The 23,594-nt window shown below is 42.5% G+C and overlaps 1 protein-coding gene across 2 annotated transcripts in view; it reads right to left on the minus strand.

Annotated features, from left to right (window-relative positions):
- The window catches only part of LOC117435716 (1-phosphatidylinositol 4,5-bisphosphate phosphodiesterase delta-1), a 48,719-nt gene continuing 25,125 nt past the window's right edge, over nucleotides 1-23,594 (minus strand). For both annotated transcript variants that reach the window (XM_034059089.3, XM_034059088.3), the window contains exons 3-15: nucleotides 15,298-15,526; nucleotides 15,008-15,137; nucleotides 14,432-14,660; nucleotides 13,472-13,673; nucleotides 12,857-13,001; nucleotides 10,211-10,363; nucleotides 7,818-7,970; nucleotides 7,581-7,737; nucleotides 6,124-6,240; nucleotides 5,624-5,802; nucleotides 4,631-4,766; nucleotides 2,744-2,893; nucleotides 1-1,550 (exon numbers count right to left, since the gene is read on the minus strand). In XM_034059089.3, the coding sequence (XP_033914980.3) occupies nucleotides 1,462-1,550; nucleotides 2,744-2,893; nucleotides 4,631-4,766; nucleotides 5,624-5,802; nucleotides 6,124-6,240; nucleotides 7,581-7,737; nucleotides 7,818-7,970; nucleotides 10,211-10,363; nucleotides 12,857-13,001; nucleotides 13,472-13,673; nucleotides 14,432-14,660; nucleotides 15,008-15,137; nucleotides 15,298-15,526 (2,069 nt within the window). In that variant the 3' untranslated portion in view covers nucleotides 1-1,461. The remainder of the gene's footprint in view (nucleotides 1,551-2,743; nucleotides 2,894-4,630; nucleotides 4,767-5,623; nucleotides 5,803-6,123; nucleotides 6,241-7,580; nucleotides 7,738-7,817; nucleotides 7,971-10,210; nucleotides 10,364-12,856; nucleotides 13,002-13,471; nucleotides 13,674-14,431; nucleotides 14,661-15,007; nucleotides 15,138-15,297; nucleotides 15,527-23,594) is intronic.

Consider the following 23,594-nt stretch of genomic DNA (forward strand, 5'->3'; position numbering starts at 1 on the left):
TTTGTATGTCAAGATATTTAATAACAAGGAACAGTGTTTTTCAAAATACTGGAAACATTGTGAATGCATGAGGAAGAAAATACACAACAGATTGATTTGAAATCCAAACCCCGCCCTGTCAAACAGGAGTCTGAAAGGAGGATAGTGTTCGGAGACCGAGGCTGGCAACCTGGAGCACATAGTCTTCTACCCGTTTCACCTCAATACACAGCCAAGCGGTTTCTCTGAAACGAACAAATTCAGACACTTCCATTGTTCGTTCTCAAGCTCAGTTTTAATTTATACTTAAATTAGCAACTGATATTTCCAACACTGCAGCACATCTCTTATATATATATATATATATATATATATATATATATATATATATATATATATATATATAAAATCTTCCAGTTCTATTAGTGATTGTACTCTCACCACCAGGTGTCACTGTTGTTCTACAGTTTAACAAAGGCACTGACTGTGCTGTACCACACAGGAGGGACGCTCTCTCGAACGGCTGAGGCACTTCAGGCTTCAAGCTCTTCTCGGCACTTCTTTTTGCAAATTGTATCAAACGACTGTTTCACTAAAGGCCTGTTTAAACATCATGCCCTTAAGCACAACTCCAAACCATGTGCAGTTTAGCTGCTCTGACAAAATGCACAATCGTTTTTAAAGCTTAGTCTTCTAGTTCACAGCGCCCCCTGCTGTTTTATGTCATGCATGTTCTGCTAATTAAGTGCAGATGATTCAATGGTGGTTTGCAATCTGAATTGCCAAGTTGCAGCATGTTTGCGACAGGTGAATAGTTGGATTTGGCTACCACTGTAGATCCTAATTTATTCTCTTAGTCAGTCGTACACATCTGAAATACACAGCAAAAAGCTGCAGTTTCCTTATACATTGGATTTTTTCAGTGCCAAAGCACCGAATGCTAGTAGGCACAAGAGTCACTTTGACAGTGTCAGAATTCAAATGTAGAAAAAACAAAAAACTGATTCTATGGGTTGATGAAGTTGCCTAGACCCTTTTTAGTAAAACGTAAGAAAGATGAACAGTTTAAAAATATCAAATGAAACTGAATGAACCTATAATGATTAATCACTGACAATCAAAATTAATTTGTGTAAGACATTTTCTCTTCCAATTCACAATTTGGAAGAAGACAAACTACATCTCACTAGCCGCAAGCTTCCTGTGTATTCCTTATTGTAACTCACTGCGGCGGCACCCCTGACCAAAGTCATTCTATTGCATTGATAATCCCAGCTATGAGCACTATTAAAATACTAAAAAACTCCTTAAATGTGTCATTAAGAATAAAGACGACACTTCTAAATGTTCAATCACAGAAGATAAAACTAGGGTTAACATAAAATATGATCTTTTCTTTTTTTTAAAAAACCCAACATGAATTAAAAAATGTCTCGATTGTAAAAGGATTTGGTTTTTAAGGTTTTTCGTTTGAAGCTGTTTCTACTGGTCGACGACCATGATGTGTATGAAGATGGAGGAGGAAGCAATGGGGTTCCCTTCCTTCGTCAGTAGAGGAACGTGGCGGTATCCTGCAGAGAGAGAGAGACACACACATCTAGATCCAGCTTACTGAGAAGTTGTATTAATGACTCTGTAAAGCAGGGGGCCTGGAGGGCCAGTCACTCCAGGTTTAACAGGTACAACGAGATCATGAACTAGTGCAGGGGCTGGATGGAGGGTTTCAATTGGTTCAATTAAACAATCTAGAACAGGGTTGGAACAAAGACCAGGAGTGGAAATGGAAGGGCCACCCCTGCTGTAAAAGCATATTCCAAGATACAGGGCTTAAAATCCTCAAAATGCATGTTACCCAAAACCCCCTCCTGTAATGAACTCACCGTACTGTAAACTCATAAAAGCACCCCCCCCCCCCCTCCTGAAATGAAGGGTAATGTGTACTGCACCAACCCTCCTGAAATGAAGGGTAGTGTGTACTGCACCAACCCTCCTGTAATGAAGGGTAGTGTGTACTGCACCCCCCCTCCTGTAATGAACTCACTGTTCTGTAAACTCATGAATGGTAGTGTGTACTGCACCCCCCCCCCCACACCTCCTGTAATGAACTCACCGTTCTGTAAACTCATGAATGGTAGTGTGTACTGCACCACTCCCCCCTCCTGTAATGAACTCACTGTTTTGTAAACTCATGAATGGTAGTGTGTACTGCACCCCCACCTCCCACACCTCCTGTAATGAACTCACCGTTCTGTAAACTCATGAATGGTAGTGTGTACTGCACCCCCCCCCCCCTGTAATGAACTCACCGTTCTGTAAACTCATGAATGGTAGTGTGTACTGCACCCCCCCCCACACCTCCTATAATGAACTCACCGTTCTGTAAACTCATGAATGGTAGTGTGTACTGCACCCCCCCCCCACACCTCCTGTAATGAACTCACCGTTCTGTAAACTCATGAATGGTAGTGTGTACTGCATCCCCCCCCTCCTGTAATGAACTCACCGTTTTGTAAACTCATGAATGGTAGTGTGTACTGCATCCCCCCCCCCCTCCTGTAATGAACTCACCGTTTTGTAAACTCATGAATGGTAGTGTGTACTGCACCCCCCCCCCCCTCCTGTAATGAACTCACCGTTCTGTAAACTCATGAATGGTAGTGTGTACTGCACCCCCCCCCACACCTCCTGTAATGAACTCACCGTTCTGTAAACTCATGAATGGTAGTGTGTACTGCATCCCCCCCCCCTCCTGTAATGAACTCACCGTTCTGTAAACTCATGAGTGGTAGTGTGTACTGCGCCACAAAGTCATTTCGAGAAGCAACATCGTGGTCTTCCACCACAAAGCGGACGAGGGCCAGCTCCGGGACACTGATATCAAACTGGAAGTTCTTGTTCCAGCTCGGGTTAAACCCTAGAGTGAAGGAGAAGATGATAGCAATGGAATGAAAGCTGCAGTACATCCCGGTTTCCCTGTCCGTGACCTTTCTAAACACTTACCATAGTTATCCATAGCAAAGTGGAATACAAGCACAGTGTGCAAAAAAATAAAGAAACAAAGATGGTGCAGCCCTTGATGAGGAATTGCTATATTTAAAATCCCTGAACAGGATTTCATTTGAATTGGTCACAGTTCTCTGCCCCTTCAGTGATATACTGTGCAGGGATTCTAATAGTCAGCATCCCCACAGTATCACTGTTAATATTGGTTGTTTCTGTTTTTCATTTGTGAAAGAGAGAGGAACAAATTAATGGTGCCGATAGTCAGCTAGGCCTGGCCCCCAACTGACAGAACATCCTAACCAGTAGAACACATGGCATTGGAATGCCTGACTCATGGAACACCTGAAATAAACTGAAGAAAAAAACTTGAATTTGTGCAAAAGGACTGTATTGAGAATGTTAAAACCACACACACACATGTACAGCGTTGATGATGCTGCTTGATACTATTCAGACACATTGCAAGTGATCCCAACCAACAGGTAATTCCAGATTGCTGTATTGGGTGTTTAACTAGAACACGCCTTTATTTGTGTAAGGTACGAACTGCTCATTACAAACCATTTTCCTGATTGCTTTGTGCAAACACAACCTGCAGCAATCTGAGAAAAGCACTTCAGAATGACATGCAACAAAGCAAGCAGATCCGAGACAGTAACCGAGAACAGCCTCTCAAACACAGAGGCACGGGGCATTGCACTGGCTGATGTGTGCAGCTTCTTATTTTACCTTCACATGTTAATAAAACAAAGCAGGTGTGCAAGTTACAAATGAGCTGTATTTCCAATACAAGATATGTTTGCATCCATGTGGTTTAGATAAGGTTCTGCATGTGGCCGATATCATTTGCATGTGGTTCTCTAAATCAGTAGAATTTACATCATTGTTCAAATTCCTAGTGAATCGTTTCAGGATTTAATCTCAGTAACAGCAAAGGCAGCTGCAAATATTTGCATTGGCCAGAATAGAAAACTGTTATATTACATTACCTGCACACACACAATGCAAATCTACAGATGTTGTACGGCGGACTTGAACTGCAAAACGTTGACAATTTTCATCACCATGACACCGCCATACTTGTTGCTAAGCTTTGCCCACAGCACATCTGGACCAGGGGATATTACAATATAGAATTTGAGTAATCTGTGAGGGCTGGAGTTCCGAGATTGCTTGCAAAGTGAATAGAGAACAACAATATTGTGTGCTTTTGTGAGTCAGGTGAACTGGACGGAGTAACGCAGACACACATGGACATGCACGTGTTTAGAAAGAGCGTTCGTTCAGACATCCCCTCACAAACCATATTGGCAATGCAGGTACAACAGAGATCGGAAAAGCACTTGGGGTGGTTCATTCAAAATGCCCTGCCTTTCTAGATTTGGACCCCAGACCGCCTCTCGACTACCCCTGATCAAACCGATTATTTAAGAACACGAGGAAATGCTATTAACTAATGCAAAATGTAAGGCACTGGTGTGTTCCTCATACTGTATCTTTGTAATGTTATACATGACATGAGGAAAAGCATCAGCGCTCTCTTAACTGTGTAACTGAAGCACAAACCGGTTTACTCTGTTACAACGAGCTTGTATAACTTCCTATAGTATAAACAGTGTGTCAGTTCCTGATTGTGAGGAATCCTTACCATTATCTTCAATGTGTTCCGTCTCCGCTGAACACACGTCACACGGTACCCCAGAGATCTCGATTCGGACCAGCGGGTCCACAACGGAATTGTTCTTATTCTTGTTCTCCTTGGGCAGCTGCTGGCCGGATATGATCTGTATGAAAACAATTAAAAAACACACAGCGTTATTGTGACAAGGAGTCATAAAGCTAGTGCAAAACTGAAACAAAATCTTCTTTTAGTCAGTCAAGCCAAACAAATAAACCATAAATTGCCACAACTCCTCTTTTGGCTTTGTTCTCTTTTAATCTGACCACAGCTGTAGAGTTCAAATGAGTATGTATGAAATGAAATGTGTTGCTAATGATAAACCAGTTTGCTGGAGGTGACAGTGGAATAATCAGAGCTGCTAAGGGAGGGACTCACTTGGCCTTAGATGTAGAGTAATAAAGCATAAAATGTATGGGAAGGAGAAATATGGTAAACAGTTAACCACAGTACCCTTGTAAGAGAGAGTAGTTAGTGGTTGGTTGCACCCGAGTGGAGTAACAGCTGAATAACTCGTTTCTATTAGAATTAGTAAGATAACAGAAACACACTGTAGTCACGTATGCTCCGAGTTACTACAGTATAAATACCAGGCATAGAGGAGACAGACAGAGAAGCTTCCAATACCGCCAGATCATCGGGACCATCAGTGTATCAGTCTGAGGGCTCTCTCCAGGGGTTCAGGTAATCTGATCAGTTGCCTATCTCTGTTAAAACTAGTGGCATGTATTGTATCTAAACAATAGTGTTCAATGCAGAATGTAATGTGGGGATTTGAAATTAATAAATGGTAAACATTGTTCAGATCTGACATATGGCCATGGTCTCATCCTTATAGCCTAACAAAGTATTCCTGCTTTACCTCAATTCATAACACTGACACGGCCACGCCCCATGTGTCACCAATTAACTTCATGGAATCCGCTGCGGGACACTTCGCTTCCCTCTCTGCACAGCTCTTACCATCACATGGAGTTTCTTGGGAGTCAGCCACTCCCCTTGCGTGATGGACGTGGGGTTGAACTGCGTCTGCCCATCTCGCATGAACCTCGGTTTGAGAATGTAGCCGCTAAATCCATTCTGCTGGAACTTGCCCTGGTTCAGATCCATGCTGTTATCAGAGGTCTGGAAGTTCAAGGCAACTGCATATGATAGAGAGAGAGGGGGGGGGGGGGGGTGAGTAACACCACTGGAACAGCCCAACTCAAGACAACTCAAATCCTGGGCTGTATTTAGGCAGCATTAGGAGAACGATAAATGCTCCCTGCGCATAGGCTAATGAACAGAGCTGTTACTGTAGTGCCGCTGTTCCCTTGGTTTAAAATGTGACCACAGCGAGGGAATCACAAGAGTGGGTTTACAACACAATGCTGTGCAGTCCGCTGGAGCTCACTGTACCTATCTGACAGCCTGCGCTCCACAAGTCTACAAGATTGTAATTGGAGGAGACGTGTTCACTGTACCTATCTGACAGCCTGCATTCCACAAGTCTACAGGATTGTAATTGGAGGAGTCGGTCCGTGTGCCTCTAGGGTAGGTCCTGCTCAGCTGCCTGGTGTTGTGAATAACAAAGCTATTCGCTGAAAAGATCAAAAGCAAAACCAGTTAAGTTACTATTTTTTTTAACTGTGCAAAGATATAAAACTTTATGCTTTCTGGATTTTGTATTATTATTTGTTTATTTGTCAGACTCCTTTATCCCAGGTGACTTACAGAGACTAACGTGTGTGAACATCAGCTGCAAAGTCACTTACAGCAACGTCTCACCCAAAAGACAGAGCACAAGCAGGTAAAGCGAATTGCTCTGGGTCACACGGTGAGTCAGTGGCTGAGCCGGGATTTGAACCGGGAACCCCCCGGTTACAAGCCCGTTTCTTTAACCACTGGCCCACACAGCCACCTGTTGTATATGTTACGGTAAAAGTCGGAATCTGGTCAATCTTAAGTTTTAACGGTAAATGTCAACATGAAAAAATATATTTTTTTAAACATTAATGTATGTCCATTAAGAAAATAATCATTAATGAGCTTTCAGTAACACACAATTGAGCAATTTGTACTGAACAGTACTGAACAGTATTGTGATCCACTTACTGTATGTAGAACAACATACATTCTGGTAAATTTGCATATACAACAATTCATGGGCAGTCGGGTGGAATAGTGGTTAGGGCTCTGGACTCTTGACCAGAGGGTCATGGGTTCAATCCCTGGTGGGAACACTGCTGCTGTACCCTTGAGCAAGGTACTTTACCTAGATTGCTCCAGTATATAAAAAAAAATAACTGTATTAATGGGTAATTGTATGTAAAAATAATGTGATATCTTGGAACAATTGTAAGTCGCCCTGGATAAGGGTGTCAGCTAAGTAATAAATAATAATAAACAACAGAAACAGTTTTCACAATTCAAAATTCACAATGGTGTTGAAGGATATTGTACTCCAAATACATAGCAGTTTGATGAAAAATAACATTCTGTTAAATGCAAATTAAATAATTTAGGACCTTAGTTTAACAGAAAATCACACTTTGGTTATGACACAAAACCTCACAAAGACAGGCAGTGAATAGATATATCTAGCTACTTATTGCAGCATTTTGTGGCACTTGGAGTGACACACGACTCCAGAAGCCTTATAATGCGCGAAAGCGAGACATTCAGTCATTAGCCAAGGGCACTCAGCTATTCTTGAGATTTACTGGTAAATGTCCAAGGTATATTTCGGATACATTTACCGCTTTGCTTGGTCTCTCTTACCCGACTCCTGAGCTAACTTGAATGCCTTGCCCTCTCTGAATAAGCTTAATACCAGCGTATAAATAGGGAGTCTCTCTTACCCGACTCCTGAGCTAACTTGAATGCCTTGCCCTCTCTGAATAAGCGTAATACCAGCGTATAAATAGGGAGTCTCTCTTACCCGACTCCTCAGCTAACTTGAATGCCTTGCTCTCTCCGAAGGAAGACATCTCGTAGAAAGCCTGGGTCTCCCTGGCGGTCTCAAAGTCAGGGAAATGAACGCTTTTGCAGAAAACGACCAAGTCCGAGAGCTCCCTGGCCAGTTTCAGTTTGGATTTCTGCAGGGAGAGGACAGACAGTGTGAGAAACAGATCCAGGTGCAGAGTGCCTTCCATGGGGGAGCGGGAGTGCACTGTACCTTTGGCTTGTCCTTCACCTCTGGCAGGTCTGCAGCCTCATCCTCCTCTGACACAGACTCCTTCTCCTCCCCCTGCAGGCTCTCGGGGCTCGTCATACTGTGATCCTGCAACTGCAGCTTTTTCCCCTTCACCAGGATCTTCCCCTTCAGCTGCTGCAGAGAATGCAGACAACATGCCCTTCATTCACATGTTCATGTCACTATTGCGTGCACCAGCACTGCTGAACACATGCACAACCACAGCATCATGAGCTGTTCAGTGACTTGGAAACAAAAACGCCACTTAGTGAAAATACAGTGAATCTGTATTTATTGGGACGCTTCTGCCCCATTTACCCCACTCAGACCCTGCTTCCTAATCATCTTGGTTATCCCTGAACAGAAGATTGTCCCACTTCAGAAGCATGCAAATGATTTTAAAAGGCCAGGACGCCCAGTAAGTTCAGTAGCACCCCAAATTCAATCCATTTACTGAATATTAGCGCTAAATAATAACATATCCCGTTGGAAATCACGTTGGAACCTCACGGGACTCCTATATCACAGTCTGAGCTAATGTAGAAATATATGAGAAAAAAAAATGAGTGTGTACTGTTCTCATGTATACTCAATAAAGGAATGTATTCTACCAGCTCGACTACAATAATTCAGGACTGAAAGGGTTATAGCTATGAAGCGCCCGTGTGAAATGGACAAGGCGGGATGGCTTGGGAGGTTCACAGCACTGTGAAAGTTATGAAGTCCCGTGTGAAATGGACAGGGCGGGACGGCTTGGGTCTAACAGGCCTTCCTACACACTGCCAGCGCAGGCTTCAACAAACTGGCTGAAGGAAGACAAGTGGCAGGAGGAAGACAAGCCTTATCAATGAACTGTCTATGTCAACATCAGGAAACGCATGTTTATCATGTTTCAGTGCTTTAAAGGCAGGTTCACACGGTACAGCTGAAGAGACAAACTATTTACTTCAATTTCTTTGAGTGAAGGAATTTCCTTCCATTTAGTAAACTCCCCTGAGCTTGAGCATTCGGTTTGTTTGTTGAGAACATTGAAATTCTACTAAACAACCTTAGCCAGACCGTTTTTTAGAAGTTGAAAACAGAAAAAATAATAAAAGGAATCTTCACTGTATATTGCTCTAAATTCCCATAGCTATTTAATCCATATTGTCATTAGCACAATTGTTGTCTGAAAGGAAAAGAAAACACCAATTACAGTTCTGAAACCAACAGGAAACACCTTGACAATGTTACAGACCCCCCATTCAATATCAGAGTTGTGTTTTTCAGGTTCTGTATCTTTATTGGGTGCATTTTTCCTGTATTAAAGTGGTGCTTATGATGGTTTGAAGTGAACAGCTTTGTTTTTCCTGTATTAAACTGATGACGGTTTGGAATGAACAGCTTTGAGAATCCAGCCCTTCACTTCAATACCCAAGTCCTCAGGGATGTGGGGGGAATTGTGGGATTTCTGCTGTAAAGAAGGTTTATTTCAGGTCCTTAGCTCAGATTACAAACAAGAAGATGTTCTTAATGATGATGTTACAGAAATGTTTGAAAAACATGTATTACCTGAGCATTGACCACACTTCAGAACCACACTGGTTCAGTCAGTAAACTCATGCAATATATTATTTATTAAAGTTCAGACTAGATTACCCAACACTACTACATTATACAAATTTTCACACTACGTTCTTTGGCCTCACCTTTCAAGGTACCCCTGCCCATAAATTAGCTCGCAGATAAGTGGAGAGACTGGCCATAGGCAAGCCATGGGCAGGGGGGCAGGATAGCTGCCCTCCCCGTTAGACAAGCCAAAAAGCAGGTGAAGGCTATGGAGAAGGAGACGAGCTCTGGCGTACAGCAGGGACATACTGGATTGAGGTATTCCTGTTTTTATGACCAAGTGTTTTTGTCCTGTTGAATGAATGATCTCTTTTTACCGTTGATTTTATAATGTTATTTCTTGCTGCCTCCTTCTCCTGCCCTAGTAAATGAGATGTATATTTCAGGGGTTCTAGCCTGGTTAAATAGATAAGCGTGTGATAAAGAGAGAAAGATCAATGCTGTAAATCTCCCTCCCAACTAGAAAGGGTGCTGTGTAAAGGTGAGGGTACGCTGCCTCCTAGATCTGCCACCTCGGTGGTAGGTGGAAACCGGAAGGTGACCATATGAGGAGGGGTGCGTAGCTGCAAGTACTCAGTACGATTCCATTGCAGTCAGCTGCGGGGCAGCCCTCTATTGGAGAAACCATGGCGACGCGATATATATATTTCTGGACTTTATTAAATAAATCACAGACATTTTGGGAGAATCTGGTTTGGACATTGTACTTACTGCACTCGCATCCTGTCACAGTGTGGTACAGTATATACAGACTGCAAGGGTCTCACCTCAGGGGAAGGGAAGTGGGTTGGCATTTTGCCATCCAGGGGTGCGGTCAGCAGCATGCTCCCCAGGATTGTCTTCATGTGATGGGCCATCACCTTCTGCTGGTCCATACTGCAGTGAGTCTCCAAGGACAGGATCACTGGGTACTCGGAATTCTATAGGAAGCGAGAAATACGGGAAAAAGCTCATCATAAACAGGAAACAAGCATGTAGGTGACAAACAACCCCCATCACTGACAATGCAAAGCCAGATCTGTCGCAGCATCACGGAAAAGCAGAGGACAGTACGACCTGCATCCACCACGTGCTCATATACAAATATAAGTCTGACATACAGATGTACAGAAGGCCTCCATATACTTCCACACTCCGATACTCCCAATAACCTGAGTCACTGCACCAGGACGTCTCTTACACAGCGACCTGGAAAATAGGGACTAGTGTTGAGTTCATCAGTAGTTGTCCCGCGTTATACCGCCCCATTTTATTACCCTTGCATACCGCCAGCTATTCTCTCAGAACAAATGTCACAAATATAAAACAGTGCTATTTGTACCCGTTATATCGCCACCCCACTGTCCGCCACCCGCCAACTTCCCAAGCCAAGCAAACTTAAATATAAGCATTGTAGTTTCCCTCATTGTAGCGCCAGCGAAATAATCATGGCCAATTAAAACAACAAAGTTATGCAGTTAACCTTTTGACTCGCTTTCCTAATTTGTTGTTAACTTATGTTGACTCAGAAATGTCTTCATCCTGACAATGTGGGGAAGCTATAAAAAAGGCCAACAAGATGCTTGGATATATTGTGAAAATATACACCTCGTTACAAAAAGGATATTGCTGCTCTAGAAAGAGTGCAAAGAAGAGCGACCAGAATTATCCTGGGTTTAAAAGGCATGTTGTATACAGACAGGCTAAAATAACTGAATCTATTTAGTCTTGAACAAAGAAGACTACGCGGTGATCTGATTCAAGCATTCAAAATTCTAAAAGGTATTGACAATGTCGACCCAGGGGACTTTTTCGACCTGAAAAAAGAAAAAAGGACCAGGGGTCAAAAATGGAGATTAGATAAAGGGGAATTCATAACAGAAAATAGGAGGCACTTTTTTACACAGAGAATTGTGAGGGTCTGGAATCAACTCCCCAGTAATGTTGTTGAAGCTGACACCCTGGGATCCTTCAAGAAGCTGCTTGACAAGATTCTGGGATCAATCAGCTACTAACAACCAAACGAGCAAGATGGGCTGAATGGCCTCCTCTCGTTTGTAAACTTTCTTCTGTTCTTATGTTCATACCAATGTCATCAACACTCCCGCTCCCAAAACAAAACAGAAAGAACAGTACAAAATGGCGAGTCGACCCTACATTTAGAGCAAAAGAAAAAAATCTGCACGTATGCATCTGAAAATAAGAAAGCAAGACATTGCAAATGTTTTCTCGCCTAAGTGAGGCATTTACTGTTAATCGAAGGACAATTGGAGGCATTCTAATGGATAAAAACAAATGGCTTACCTTGATGGAACAGGTTTTGTTTAACCGGAAAAAGGCTTGACGCAGTCTAAAATAAGTGACTTTCATAATCCACAGTAAATGTTAAAAAAAAAAGTATGGTAAGAGGTTTGTTTGTTTACGTGCAAGTTTTGCACAAATTAAGGCTGACTTAAACTAAAGCATCAGTTTTGTATGATGCTTTAGTATCAGTTTTTTTTTTTTTTACTTTTTAAAAAAGTGTTTGCCAGTACATAGTCAACGTTTTTTTAACTGCTTAAAAAACAATCCTGTTGAGCTCAAATTGCTTTGTGAAATAAATAGATGGCATTGTTCAATGGGGGATAGTATTCAGCAGGCTTACAGTGATGTCACAAACAGCAAAGTTCTAATTACCAGTACAGTAAAAAAAAAATCCATTTGGTTTAATGGAATTGTTGTTTGGGTGATTTGACACTAAATGAGTGTTTATTTTTTTAAGTATAAACTGCTCCTCAAAATAACAATTTATCATTCATACAGATGGGAAAAGATGATAAAACGTCACTAGTAGACGTACTGTTGTGTTAAGAACTAGTATTGTAGTTTAAAAAAAGATTAATGTTTTATTAAAATGGCCTGGAGATACTGTAATTGTATTACTAAAATAAAATAAAACATTTGAATGTATTGCAAACATAGAAGGTTGTGTGTGTGTGTGATTTATTGATTTTTTAATTTATTTATTTGTTGTTGACTCTCACTATAACGCCACCCTCGCTTGTTGCCCATTTTTGCCCATGGCCCTTACCTGGCGGTGTAAAGAGGGTTGACTGTACTTGAAATAAAACCACTCTCAAGTATTTTATTAATACATGTTAAATACATTACCTAGTAAGTAGCAAGTGATTCGATGAATGTGTAAAGCGAACGGCAGAATGTGCTGGCTAGTGAACACTTAAGGTATTTCTTTGAGAGTAAGAATCTCAATCGCTCACAAAATCCACACCCCTAATTGTCCGAAGATTCTGCTACCGACAGGTTATCCTCAACCCCAAAGAACTGAGCGCTTGTTGTTCAAACGGTTTCTTCTTGAAATACATTTGAGACTTGAGTATCACGAGCAGGAAACTGACCACTTGGACGGCTTTAAACATTTCCTAGTCTCTTCTCACCTTGAAAGCGTACTCCTTCACAGTCTCGATGACGTCTTTGAAGAGTATTTTGGAGGTGAGGGTGTACCCGTGATAGATCACAGGTTCACCGTTGGGTCCATCCCAGCAATCCAGTTCAACACAGCGGCACCCTTTTGTAAGAGCCCTGGGAGGCACAAGACCAGGACATGACCATATGAATTGAACACATATTAAAACCAACCAGACCAGGTGCAGATAACATAATACTGCAATGCCTTATTCTGAAGTATTGATATGCAATTACCAGTTCAATGAAGTTCAGTTTGCCATTACAATAGTATGCCTATATCTCAGATGTATTTTGATGATGACTTATATTGATAAATATCCAGCTATGTAAAATACTGTTTATTAGATTTTGTAATATCAATAGCTTGTCTTTTTACATATCTATTTACTGTTTAGTAATACGCAACTGAAAACCGAATTCAAAATGAACTTAATGCAGGCCGTGAAAATGTTTGAGACACGATTAGACAAAAACAACTTGTTTTGATAAAAAACAAATGAAAGAACGGGTTCCATTCACTGCATCGCCGAGTTGAATGAAGTGGTCCCCGTTACCGTGGAAATCGTGCCTGCTGGCTCCAGTACCTGACGTAGGCCTCGGTGCTGCTGGGTCCCTTGAGCTGGTCCTCCATCAGGTAGGTGTTGTGCGAGGAAGAGATGAAGTAATGGTTGAGAGGCTGGCTCATGTCCTGGTACACCAGGGTGTGTGTGGGGTTCAATACCAGCCCGTCACTTGACTGCAGGTACATCAGGAAGCCATCTCTGCTCATCAGCTTCTTTTCTTTTGCTAAAAATAAACAAACAAGAAATAAATAAATAAAACAGCAGTCTAGGATTATTATGAACTTGATTTCATTTATCAAAACCGGCTTTAAGCGATGCGGGGCAGTAGACTCCAGACTGGCTGTGAATCTGTCCATCACACCCATGGGATTTTGGCAGTTTTCCTGTTCTTTTCTCAGTTATACTATGTATTTTACCATAGTTTACCAGGTTTATTAAATATGCTGTACCATACCTGGGGTTTTCACTGTCAAGAATAAACAATAATAATGTTATTACACACCAAACAAATGTTTGTTTCTTATGAGGACACTTTTCAAAAATGGGTTTTAAGGTTATATTTGGGATTGGATTGCTTAAGCTTCTTGAAATGTGTTGCAGTTTAAAAGTGAGATTCAAGACCCTAAAGTCTTGTTCCCTTTTAGAGGCATCAGTTGTAAGATAATGACTTCCAGGACTGAGAAAAATTGCAGTTTCAATTCCAATTCCTTTTGAAAATCTCTCTCTCACCTGCTTCATCCAGTTTGTATTTCTGAATGAGTTCACAAGGAATAACACTCAGTGCACTCCCCATCTCTCTCTCTCTCTCTCTCTCTCTCTCTCTCTTCTCTCTCTCTCTCACCAGCTTCATCCAGTTTGTATTTCTGAATGAGTTTACAAGGAATAACACTCAGTGCACTCCCCATCTCTCTCTCTCTCTCTCTCTCTCTCTCTCTCTCTCTCTCTCTCTCTCTCTCTCCTCTCTCTCTCTCTCTCTCTCACCAGCTTCATCCAGCTCGTATTTCTGAATGAGTGCGATGGCTTCGTTCGGCCCCACATCTTCACGCTGCTCCATCCTCAGGAAGTTCTCCAGATCCTCCACACTCATCTTCCCCTTGCTGCCGGCATATTTTGAGTAGATCACTTCGATCTCATTCCTGTGGGTCAGCCGCTTGTAGAACTCCTCGATTTCAGGGCCTTCCAGCATTTTGGAATGGGATCTGTCGCATTCCTGAAGGAACAATGGCTTTCAATGGCTTTCATTTATCATTCAGACGACCCCGCCCCCCCATCACACGTTTCTGACAGTTTTTTTTTTTTTACTGCAATGCAATGATTCAATTTGGATTCTAGAAACATGTATCTTGTAAACATGGAACGGCTGATGGATGTAATGTGTAATGTATTTACAGAGTTAATTAGCTGCCTATGTATGTGTACCTGTAACCTAGCACAGGTTAATACACAGTTAATTACCTGCCTGTGTCGGCCAAATCCCCAAGGAAGCTGTGCTTCTCTTACGTTAATAAGCTTCTCTGTGTAAAGAAATGGGACAAGGAAATGCTGTGCTTCTCTTACATTAAAAAGCTTCTCTGCGTAAAGGTCATCTATTTTGATGTTGATCTCGCCCAGGAACTGCTTGAGCTCCTTGAATGTCATCTTGCTGTCGCTGTTCGTGTCGGCCTTGCGGAGACAGCTGTAAATCCAGCTGAGTTACTGATGTAAGGACAAAAAACAGGCAGCTGGAACCAGGATCAACATCCTTTCTTACAAAGAAACATGCCATGAATACAGGGAATATCGCAATGTGAAAAATCTATCGCTGGACTAAGAGAGTGAGCGTGAGAGAGAGAGATGGAAAAGGATACTGCTCCTGCTTCTGCTTGCTGTTCAGGTTGTCTGACAGTCTGATCACTTTCTTCAGGCCCGTGACCCACTGCATAGCCTCCTTCTCGGTGCTGGCCACCAGATCCAGGTTCTTCCTCTGGCCTTTGAAGAAGATGGAAAAGCAGCAGCCATCCGGCAAGTCTCTGGCGTTCTTCTGCAGGCCCTCAGACTGCCGGCCTGGACGCACTTCCTCAATGTCCTGGATAGAGACTGGACAAGAAAACAAACAGCTTGTGTGAACAAAAGGGGTTTCACGTGTGATCAGCAGCAAGAGCAGACAGCACGCCTTCATCTGTGTGAATGCACAGAACAAACAGAGAAGACGTGTGTCTATCTGCAGGAAGCCTGCTCTTCAGAACAAATAGAGAAGGCATGTGTGTCTATCTGCAGGAAGCCTGCTCTTCAGAACAAACCGAGAAGACAGAATTTACCAGCGAGCAGACTGGGGACATTAGCAATTTATTCAAAATATTTAAGGCTTATTTTTAGGCTGGAATGTTTAATAAATTGGCTCAGCGATTGATAGTAGCACACATGAAATATACAGCTGTCAGGTTGGGACAGGATTTTATACATCCTGTGTGAGCTATGCCCATAATGTAACAAAACAAAACAACAACATCAAAAAACAAAAACAAACAAATATATATATATATATATATATATATATATATATATATATATATATATACAGTACTGTGCAAAAGTTTTAGGCAGGTGTGAAAAAATGCTGTAAAGTAAGAATGCTTTCAAAAATGTTAATAGATTATATTTATCAATTAAATAAATGCAAAGTGAGTGAACAGAAGAAAAATCTAAATCAAATCCATATTTGGTGTGACCACCCTTTGCCTTCAAAACAGCATCAATTCTTCTAGGTACACTTGCACAAAGTCAGGGATTTTGTAGGCATATAGTCAGGTGTATGATTAAACAATTATACCAAACAGGTGCTAATGATCATCAATTCAATATGTAGGTTGAAACACAATCATTAACTGAAACAGAAACAGCTGTGTAGGAGGAATAAAACTGGGTGAGGAACAGCCAAACTCAGCTAACAAGGTGAGGTTGCTGAAGACAGTTTACTGTCAAAAGTCATACACCATGGCAAGACTGAGCACAGCAACAAGACACAAGGTAGTTATACTGCATCAGCAAGGTCTCTCCCAGGCAGAAATTTCAAGGCAGATAGGGGTTTCCAGATGTGCTGTCCAAGCTCTTTTGAAGAAGCACAAAGAAACGGGCAACGTTGAGGACCGTAGACGCAGTGGTCGGCCAAGGAAACTTACTGCAGCAGATGAAAGACACATCATGCTTACTTCCCTTCGCAATCGGAAGATGTCCAGCAGTGCCATCAGCTCAGAATTGGCAGAAAACAGTGGGACCCTGGTACACCCATCTACTGTCCAGAGAAGTCTGGTCAGAAGAGGCCTTCATGGAAGACTTGCGGCCAAAAAGCCATACCTCCGACGTGGAAACAAGGCCAAGCGACTCAACTATGCACGAAAACACAGGAACTGGGGTGCAGAAAAATGGCAGCAGGTGCTCTGGACTGATGAGTCAAAATTTGAAATATCTGGCTGTAGCAGAAGGCAGTTTGTTCGCCGAAGGGCTGGAGAGCGGTACACGAATGAGTGTCTGCAGGCAACAGTGGAGCATGGTGGAGGTTCCTTGCAAGTTTGGGGCTGCATTTCTGCAAATGGAGTTGGGGATTTGGTCAGAATTAATGGTCTCCTCAATGCTGAGTAGTACAGGCAGATACTTATCCATCATGCAATACCATCAGGGAGGCATCTGATTGGCCCCAAATTTATTCTGCAGCATGACAATAACCCCAAACATACAGCGAAAGTCATTAAGAACTATCTTCAGCGTAAAGAAGAACAAGGAGTCCTGGAAGTGATGGTATGGCCCCCACAGAGCCCTGATCTCAACATCATCGAGTCTGTCTGGGATTACATGAAGAGAGAGAAGCATCTGAGGCTGCCTAAATCCACAGAAGAACTGTGGCTAGTTCTCCAAGATGTTTGGGCCAACCTACCTGCCGAGTTCCTTCAAAAACTGTGTGCAAGTGTATCTAGAAGAATTGATGCTGTTTTGAAGGCAAAGGGTGGTCACACCAAATATTGATTTGATGTAGATTTTTCTTCTGTTTACTCACTTTGCATTTTGTTAATTGATAAATATAAACTATTAACATGTCTATTTTTGAAAGCATTCTTACTTTACAGCATTTTTTCACACCTGCCTAAAACTTTTGCACAGTACTGTATATATATATATATATATATATATATATATATATATATATATATATATATATATATATATAAACACAAAGGTAAACTTGAAAAGTATCAGAAGAAATTGTTGGGATGCGCCGTTCTGGAAGGCAGACTGTGCTGCTGATCATCACCCTTAGCTACTCAGAAAGGACAGTCCCAACAAAACATGCGACCAGGAGCAATGGAGTGAGTACAAAACAGCTCTAGCAGAACTGAGCATGTATACTGGAGTATACAGGGGGTATAAACCAGCAATGAACAGCTGGAGTGGAGAACAAATATAAAATGTGTGTGTGGCAGGAAAGCATGCAGTTACAACAATGTTGGTTTGCTGCCATTTGCCACTGGAATGTTAAATGTCTCTGAAGTAGAATGTGATGTACCAGTATGTGATGTGGCATTGTAACGTGATGTAAGTGATATGGCATTGTAACGCGATGTACGTGATATGGCATTGTAACATGAGGTACGTGATGTGGCATTGTAACAAGAGGTACGTGATGTGGCATTGTAACGTGAGGTACGTGATGTGGCATTGTAACGTGATGTGGCATTGTAACGTGATGTATGTGATGTGGCATTGTAACGTGATGTGGCATTATAACGTGATGTACGTCATGTGGCATTGTAACGTGATGTGGCATTGTAACGTGATGTACGTGATGTGGCATTGTAACGTGAGGTACGTGATGTGGCATTGTAACGTGAGGTACGTGATGTGGCATTGTAACGTGAGGTACGTGATGTGGCATTGTAACGTGAGGTACGTGATGTGGCATTGTAACGTGAGGTACGTGATGTGGCATTGTAACGTGATGTGGCATTGTAACGTGATGTACGTGATGTGGCATTGTAACGTGAGGTACGTGATGTGGCATTGTAACGTGATGTACGTGATGTGGCATTGTAACGTGATGTGGCATTGTAACGTGATGTATGTGATGTTGCATTGAAAGGTGATGTGGCATTGTAACGTGAGGTATGTGATGTGGCATTGTAACGTGATGTGGCATTGTAACGTGATGTACGTGATGTGGCATTGTAACGTGATGTACGTGATATGGCATTGTAACGTGAGGTACGTGATGTGGCATTGTAACGTGATGTACGTGATGTGGCATTGTAACGTGAGGTACGTGATGTGGCATTGTAACGTGAGGTACGTGATGTGGCATTGTAACGTGAGGTACGTGATATGGCATTGTAACATGAGGTACGTGATGTGGCATTGTAACATGAGGTACGTGATGTGGCATTGTAACGTGAGGTACGTGATGTGGCATTGTAACATGAGGTACGTGATGTGGCATTGTAACGTGAGGTACGTGATGTGGCATTGTAACGTGAGGTACGTGATGTGGCATTGTAACGTGATGTGGCATTGTAACGTGAGGTACGTGATGTGGCATTGTAACGTGAGGTACGTGATGTGGCATTGTAACATGAGGTACGTGATGTGGCATTGTAACGTGAGGTACGTGATGTGGCATTGTAACGTGAGGTACGTGATGTGGCATTGTAACGTGAGGTACGTGATGTGGCATTGTAACGTGATGTGGCATTGTAACGTGATGTATGTGATGTGGCATTATAACGTGATGTACGTCATGTGGCATTGTAACGTGAGGTACGTGATGTGGCATTGTAACGTGATGTACGTGATGTGGCATTGTAACGTGATGTGGCATTGTAACGTGAGGTACGTGATGTGGCATTGTAACGTGAGGTACGTGATGTGGCATTGTAACATGAGGTACGTGATGTGGCATTGTAACGTGAGGTACGTGATGTGGCATTGTAACGTGAGGTACGTGATGTGGCATTGTAACGTGAGGTACGTGATGTGGCATTGTAACGTGATGTGGCATTGTAACGTGATGTATGTGATGTGGCATTATAACGTGATGTACGTCATGTGGCATTGTAACGTGAGGTACGTGATGTGGCATTGTAACGTGATGTACGTGATATGGCATTGTAACGTGAGGTACGTGATATGGCATTGTAACATGAGGTACGTGATGTGGCATTGTAACATGAGGTACGTGATGTGGCATTGTAACGTGAGGTACGTGATATGGCATTGTAACATGAGGTACGTGATGTGGCATTGTAACATGAGGTACGTGATGTGGCATTGTAACGTGATGTACGTGATGTGGCATTGTAACATGAGGTACGTGATGTGGCATTGTAACGTGAGGTACGTGATGTGGCATTGTAACGTGAGGTACGTGATGTGGCATTGTAACATGAGGTACGTGATGTGGCATTGTAACGTGAGGTACGTGATATGGCATTGTAACATGAGGTACGTGATATGGCATTGTAACATGAGGTACGTGATATGGCATTGTAACATGAGGTACGTGATGTGGCATTGTAACATGAGGTACGTGATGTGGCATTGTAACGTGAGGTACGTGATGTGGCATTGTAACGTGAGGTACGTGATGTGGCATTGTAACGTGAGGTACGTGATGTGGCATTGTAACGTGAGGTACGTGATGTGGCATTGTAACGTGAGGTACGTGATGTGGCATTGTAACGTGATGTGGCATTGTAACGTGATGTATGTGATGTGGCATTGTAACGTGATGTGGCATTATAACGTGATGTACGTCATGTGGCATTGTAACGTGAGGTACGTGATGTGGCATTGTAACGTGATGTACGTGATATGGCATTGTAACGTGAGGTACGTGATATGGCATTGTAACATGAGGTACGTGATGTGGCATTGTAACATGAGGTACGTGATGTGGCATTGTAACGTGAGGTACGTGATATGGCATTGTAACATGAGGTACGTGATATGGCATTGTAACATGAGGTACGTGATATGGCATTGTAACGTGAGGTACGTGATGTGGCATTGTAACGTGAGGTACGTGATATGGCATTGTAACGTGAGGTACGTGATGTGGCATTGTAACATGAGGTACGTGATATGGCATTGTAACATGAGGTACGTGATGTGGCATTGTAACGTGATGTACGTGATGTGGCATTGTAACGTGAGGTACGTGATGTGGCATTGTAACATGAGGTACGTGATGTGGCATTGTAACGTGAGGTACGTGATATGGCATTGTAACGTGAGGTACGTGATGTGGCATTGTAACGTGATGTGGCATTGTAACATGAGGTACGTGATGTGGCATTGTAACGTGAGGTACGTGATGTGGCATTGTAACGTGAGGTACGTGATGTGGCATTGTAACGTGATGTACGTGATGTGGCATTGTAACGTGAGGTACGTGATGTGGCATTGTAACATGAGGTACGTGATGTGGCATTGTAACGTGAGGTACGTGATATGGCATTGTAACGTGAGGTACGTGATGTGGCATTGTAACGTGATGTGGCATTGTAACATGAGGTACGTGATGTGGCATTGTAACGTGAGGTACGTGATGTGGCATTGTAACGTGAGGTACGTGATGTGGCATTGTAACGTGAGGTACGTGATGTGGCATTGTAACATGAGGTACGTGATGTGGCATTGTAACATGAGGTACGTGATGTGGCATTGTAACATGAGGTACGTGATGTGGCATTGTAACATGAGGTACGTGATATGGCATTGTAACATGAGGTACGTGATATGGCATTGTAACGTGAGGTACGTGATGTGGCATTGTAACGTGAGGTACGTGATGTGGCATTGTAACGTGATGTACGTGATATGGCATTGTAACATGAGGTACGTGATATGGCATTGTAACATGAGGTACGTGATGTGGCATTGTAACATGAGGTACGTCATGTGGCATTGTAACGTGAGGTACGTGATATGGCATTGTAACATGAGGTACGTGATGTGGCATTGTAACATGAGGTACGTGATGTGGCATTGTAACGTGAGGTACGTGATGTGGCATTGTAACATGAGGTACGTGATATGGCATTGTAACATGAGGTACGTGATGTGGCATTGTAACATGAGGTACGTCATGTGGCATTGTAACGTGAGGTACGTGATGTGGCATTGTAACATGAGGTACGTCATGTGGCATTGTAACATGAGGTACGTCATGTGGCATTGTAACGTGAGGTACGTGATATGGCATTGTAACGTGATGTACGTGATATGGCATTGTAACGTGATGTACGTGATATGGCATTGTAACATGAGGTACGTGATGTGGCATTGTAACATGAGGTACGTGATGTGGCATTGTAACGTGAGGTACGTGATGTGGCATTGTAACGTGAGGTACGTGATGTGGCATTGTAACGTGAGGTACGTGATGTGGCATTGTAACGTGAGGTACGTGATGTGGCATTGTAACGTGATGTACGTGATGTGGCATTGTAACGTGATGTATGTGATGTTGCATTGAAAGGTGATGTGGCATTGTAACGTGATGTACGTGATGTGGCATTGTAACGTGATGTATGTGATGTGGCATTGTAACGTGATGTGGCATTGTAACGTGATGTACGTGATGTGGCATTGTAACGTGATGTGGCATTGTAACGTGATGTATGTGATGTGGCATTGTAACGTGATGTGGCATTATAACGTGATGTACGTCATGTGGCATTATAACGTGATGTACGTCATGTGGCATTGTAACGTGATGTGGCATTGTAACGTGATGTACGTCATGTGGCATTGTAACGTGATGTACGTCATGTGGCATTGTAATGTAACCCACAAAGAAATGCAGAAATACAGGTTAAATGTACAGGACAGCTCCATTGAACTGTTACAGTGTGAAGGAAGAAACAAGAGAAGGCTAACTATTAAAAAGCAGAAAACAAATGAATCACCCTGCAGTCCTCTCCCACAACACATCACTTCTTTACTATAGGGCAGGGGTTCTGAATCTTTGGAATAACGCCCTCCCCTTAGCAGTTTCTTTTGATATGTGGAAACCAACCACCACCGCCACCCCCACCCCCACCCCACGCCCACACCCCCACCCCACGCCCACACCCCCACCCCACACCTCCAGAACCGCTGCTATAGGGGTATATAGGTTGTCGTGACTACAATGTATACAGCTGCATGATTAAAAGCAGAATACAGTATTTGTTGTCATGCTAGTTCATAACCTCATAGATACCCATGAATAGGAGAATAAAAGACTTTGAATCCATTATCAGAGAATAAAAAACAAAACAAAGGCATTTCTCAATGTTCTACAAGATCAAAGGTCACTTGGTTTGTAACTTGAACCCCAGTGAGTCATCTGTTGTTATTGCAGGGAAGGGCCTTCTCAAATAGCAGGTCGCAGAGGAGCTGTCAAAGCACACAGTCACTGGAGATCACTTTGAGTCTTTCACTTTTTTTGTTTGTTTTTAAATTGACACAGCTGACTTTAATATTTTGTGCAAGCCACTTTTGATTAAGTCTCACAGGACAAAAAAATAAAAACAGGAATGGCTCAAACTGCTATGTAACTGGAGGCTTCAGTTCCGCCCTGCAGTATTTATTTGGAATTAACACTAAAACACAAGGCTTGTGATCTGAACAGTGCCTGATCCTAATACTGTCACCCTAAAAGAACCTTTTTTATTTTTACTTCACTGTATTTTTATTGTATGTAGTAAATGCGTCTACAGTAAGTGGGTCTCAATACATGGTGTGTGTGAAAACACCTGTGAGGTAAATACCAAGCTGCAAGTGTCCCAACAACCCTGCCCCAGTTACACAGCTCACTGGACCTCAGGCATAAAGACTGAGATTTTCCTCTCGTTCAGTTTGCACTTCATGTGAGCATTATCCTTGAACTTCTGCTTCTAATTAAGTCTTGGTGGTGGCTCACTGTGGAGGGGTGCCCTGCCCCTGTGCATATTTTGTGTTTTATGTTTTATATGGGGTGTTATTGTTGTTGTGTATGTATTGGTGTACGGGGTATAATGTGGGCCGTGTATCAGGAGTGATTTCAAATATATATATATATAGATTTGTAATTAGGCACAGGGACTGCACAATCACTTCACATGCAGATTAAAGTGGGTATTTGTATGGGGGCACG

Source organism: Acipenser ruthenus, chromosome 3, assembly GCF_902713425.1.
Source record: "Acipenser ruthenus chromosome 3, fAciRut3.2 maternal haplotype, whole genome shotgun sequence".
Taxonomy (NCBI): Eukaryota; Metazoa; Chordata; class Actinopteri; order Acipenseriformes; family Acipenseridae; genus Acipenser; species Acipenser ruthenus.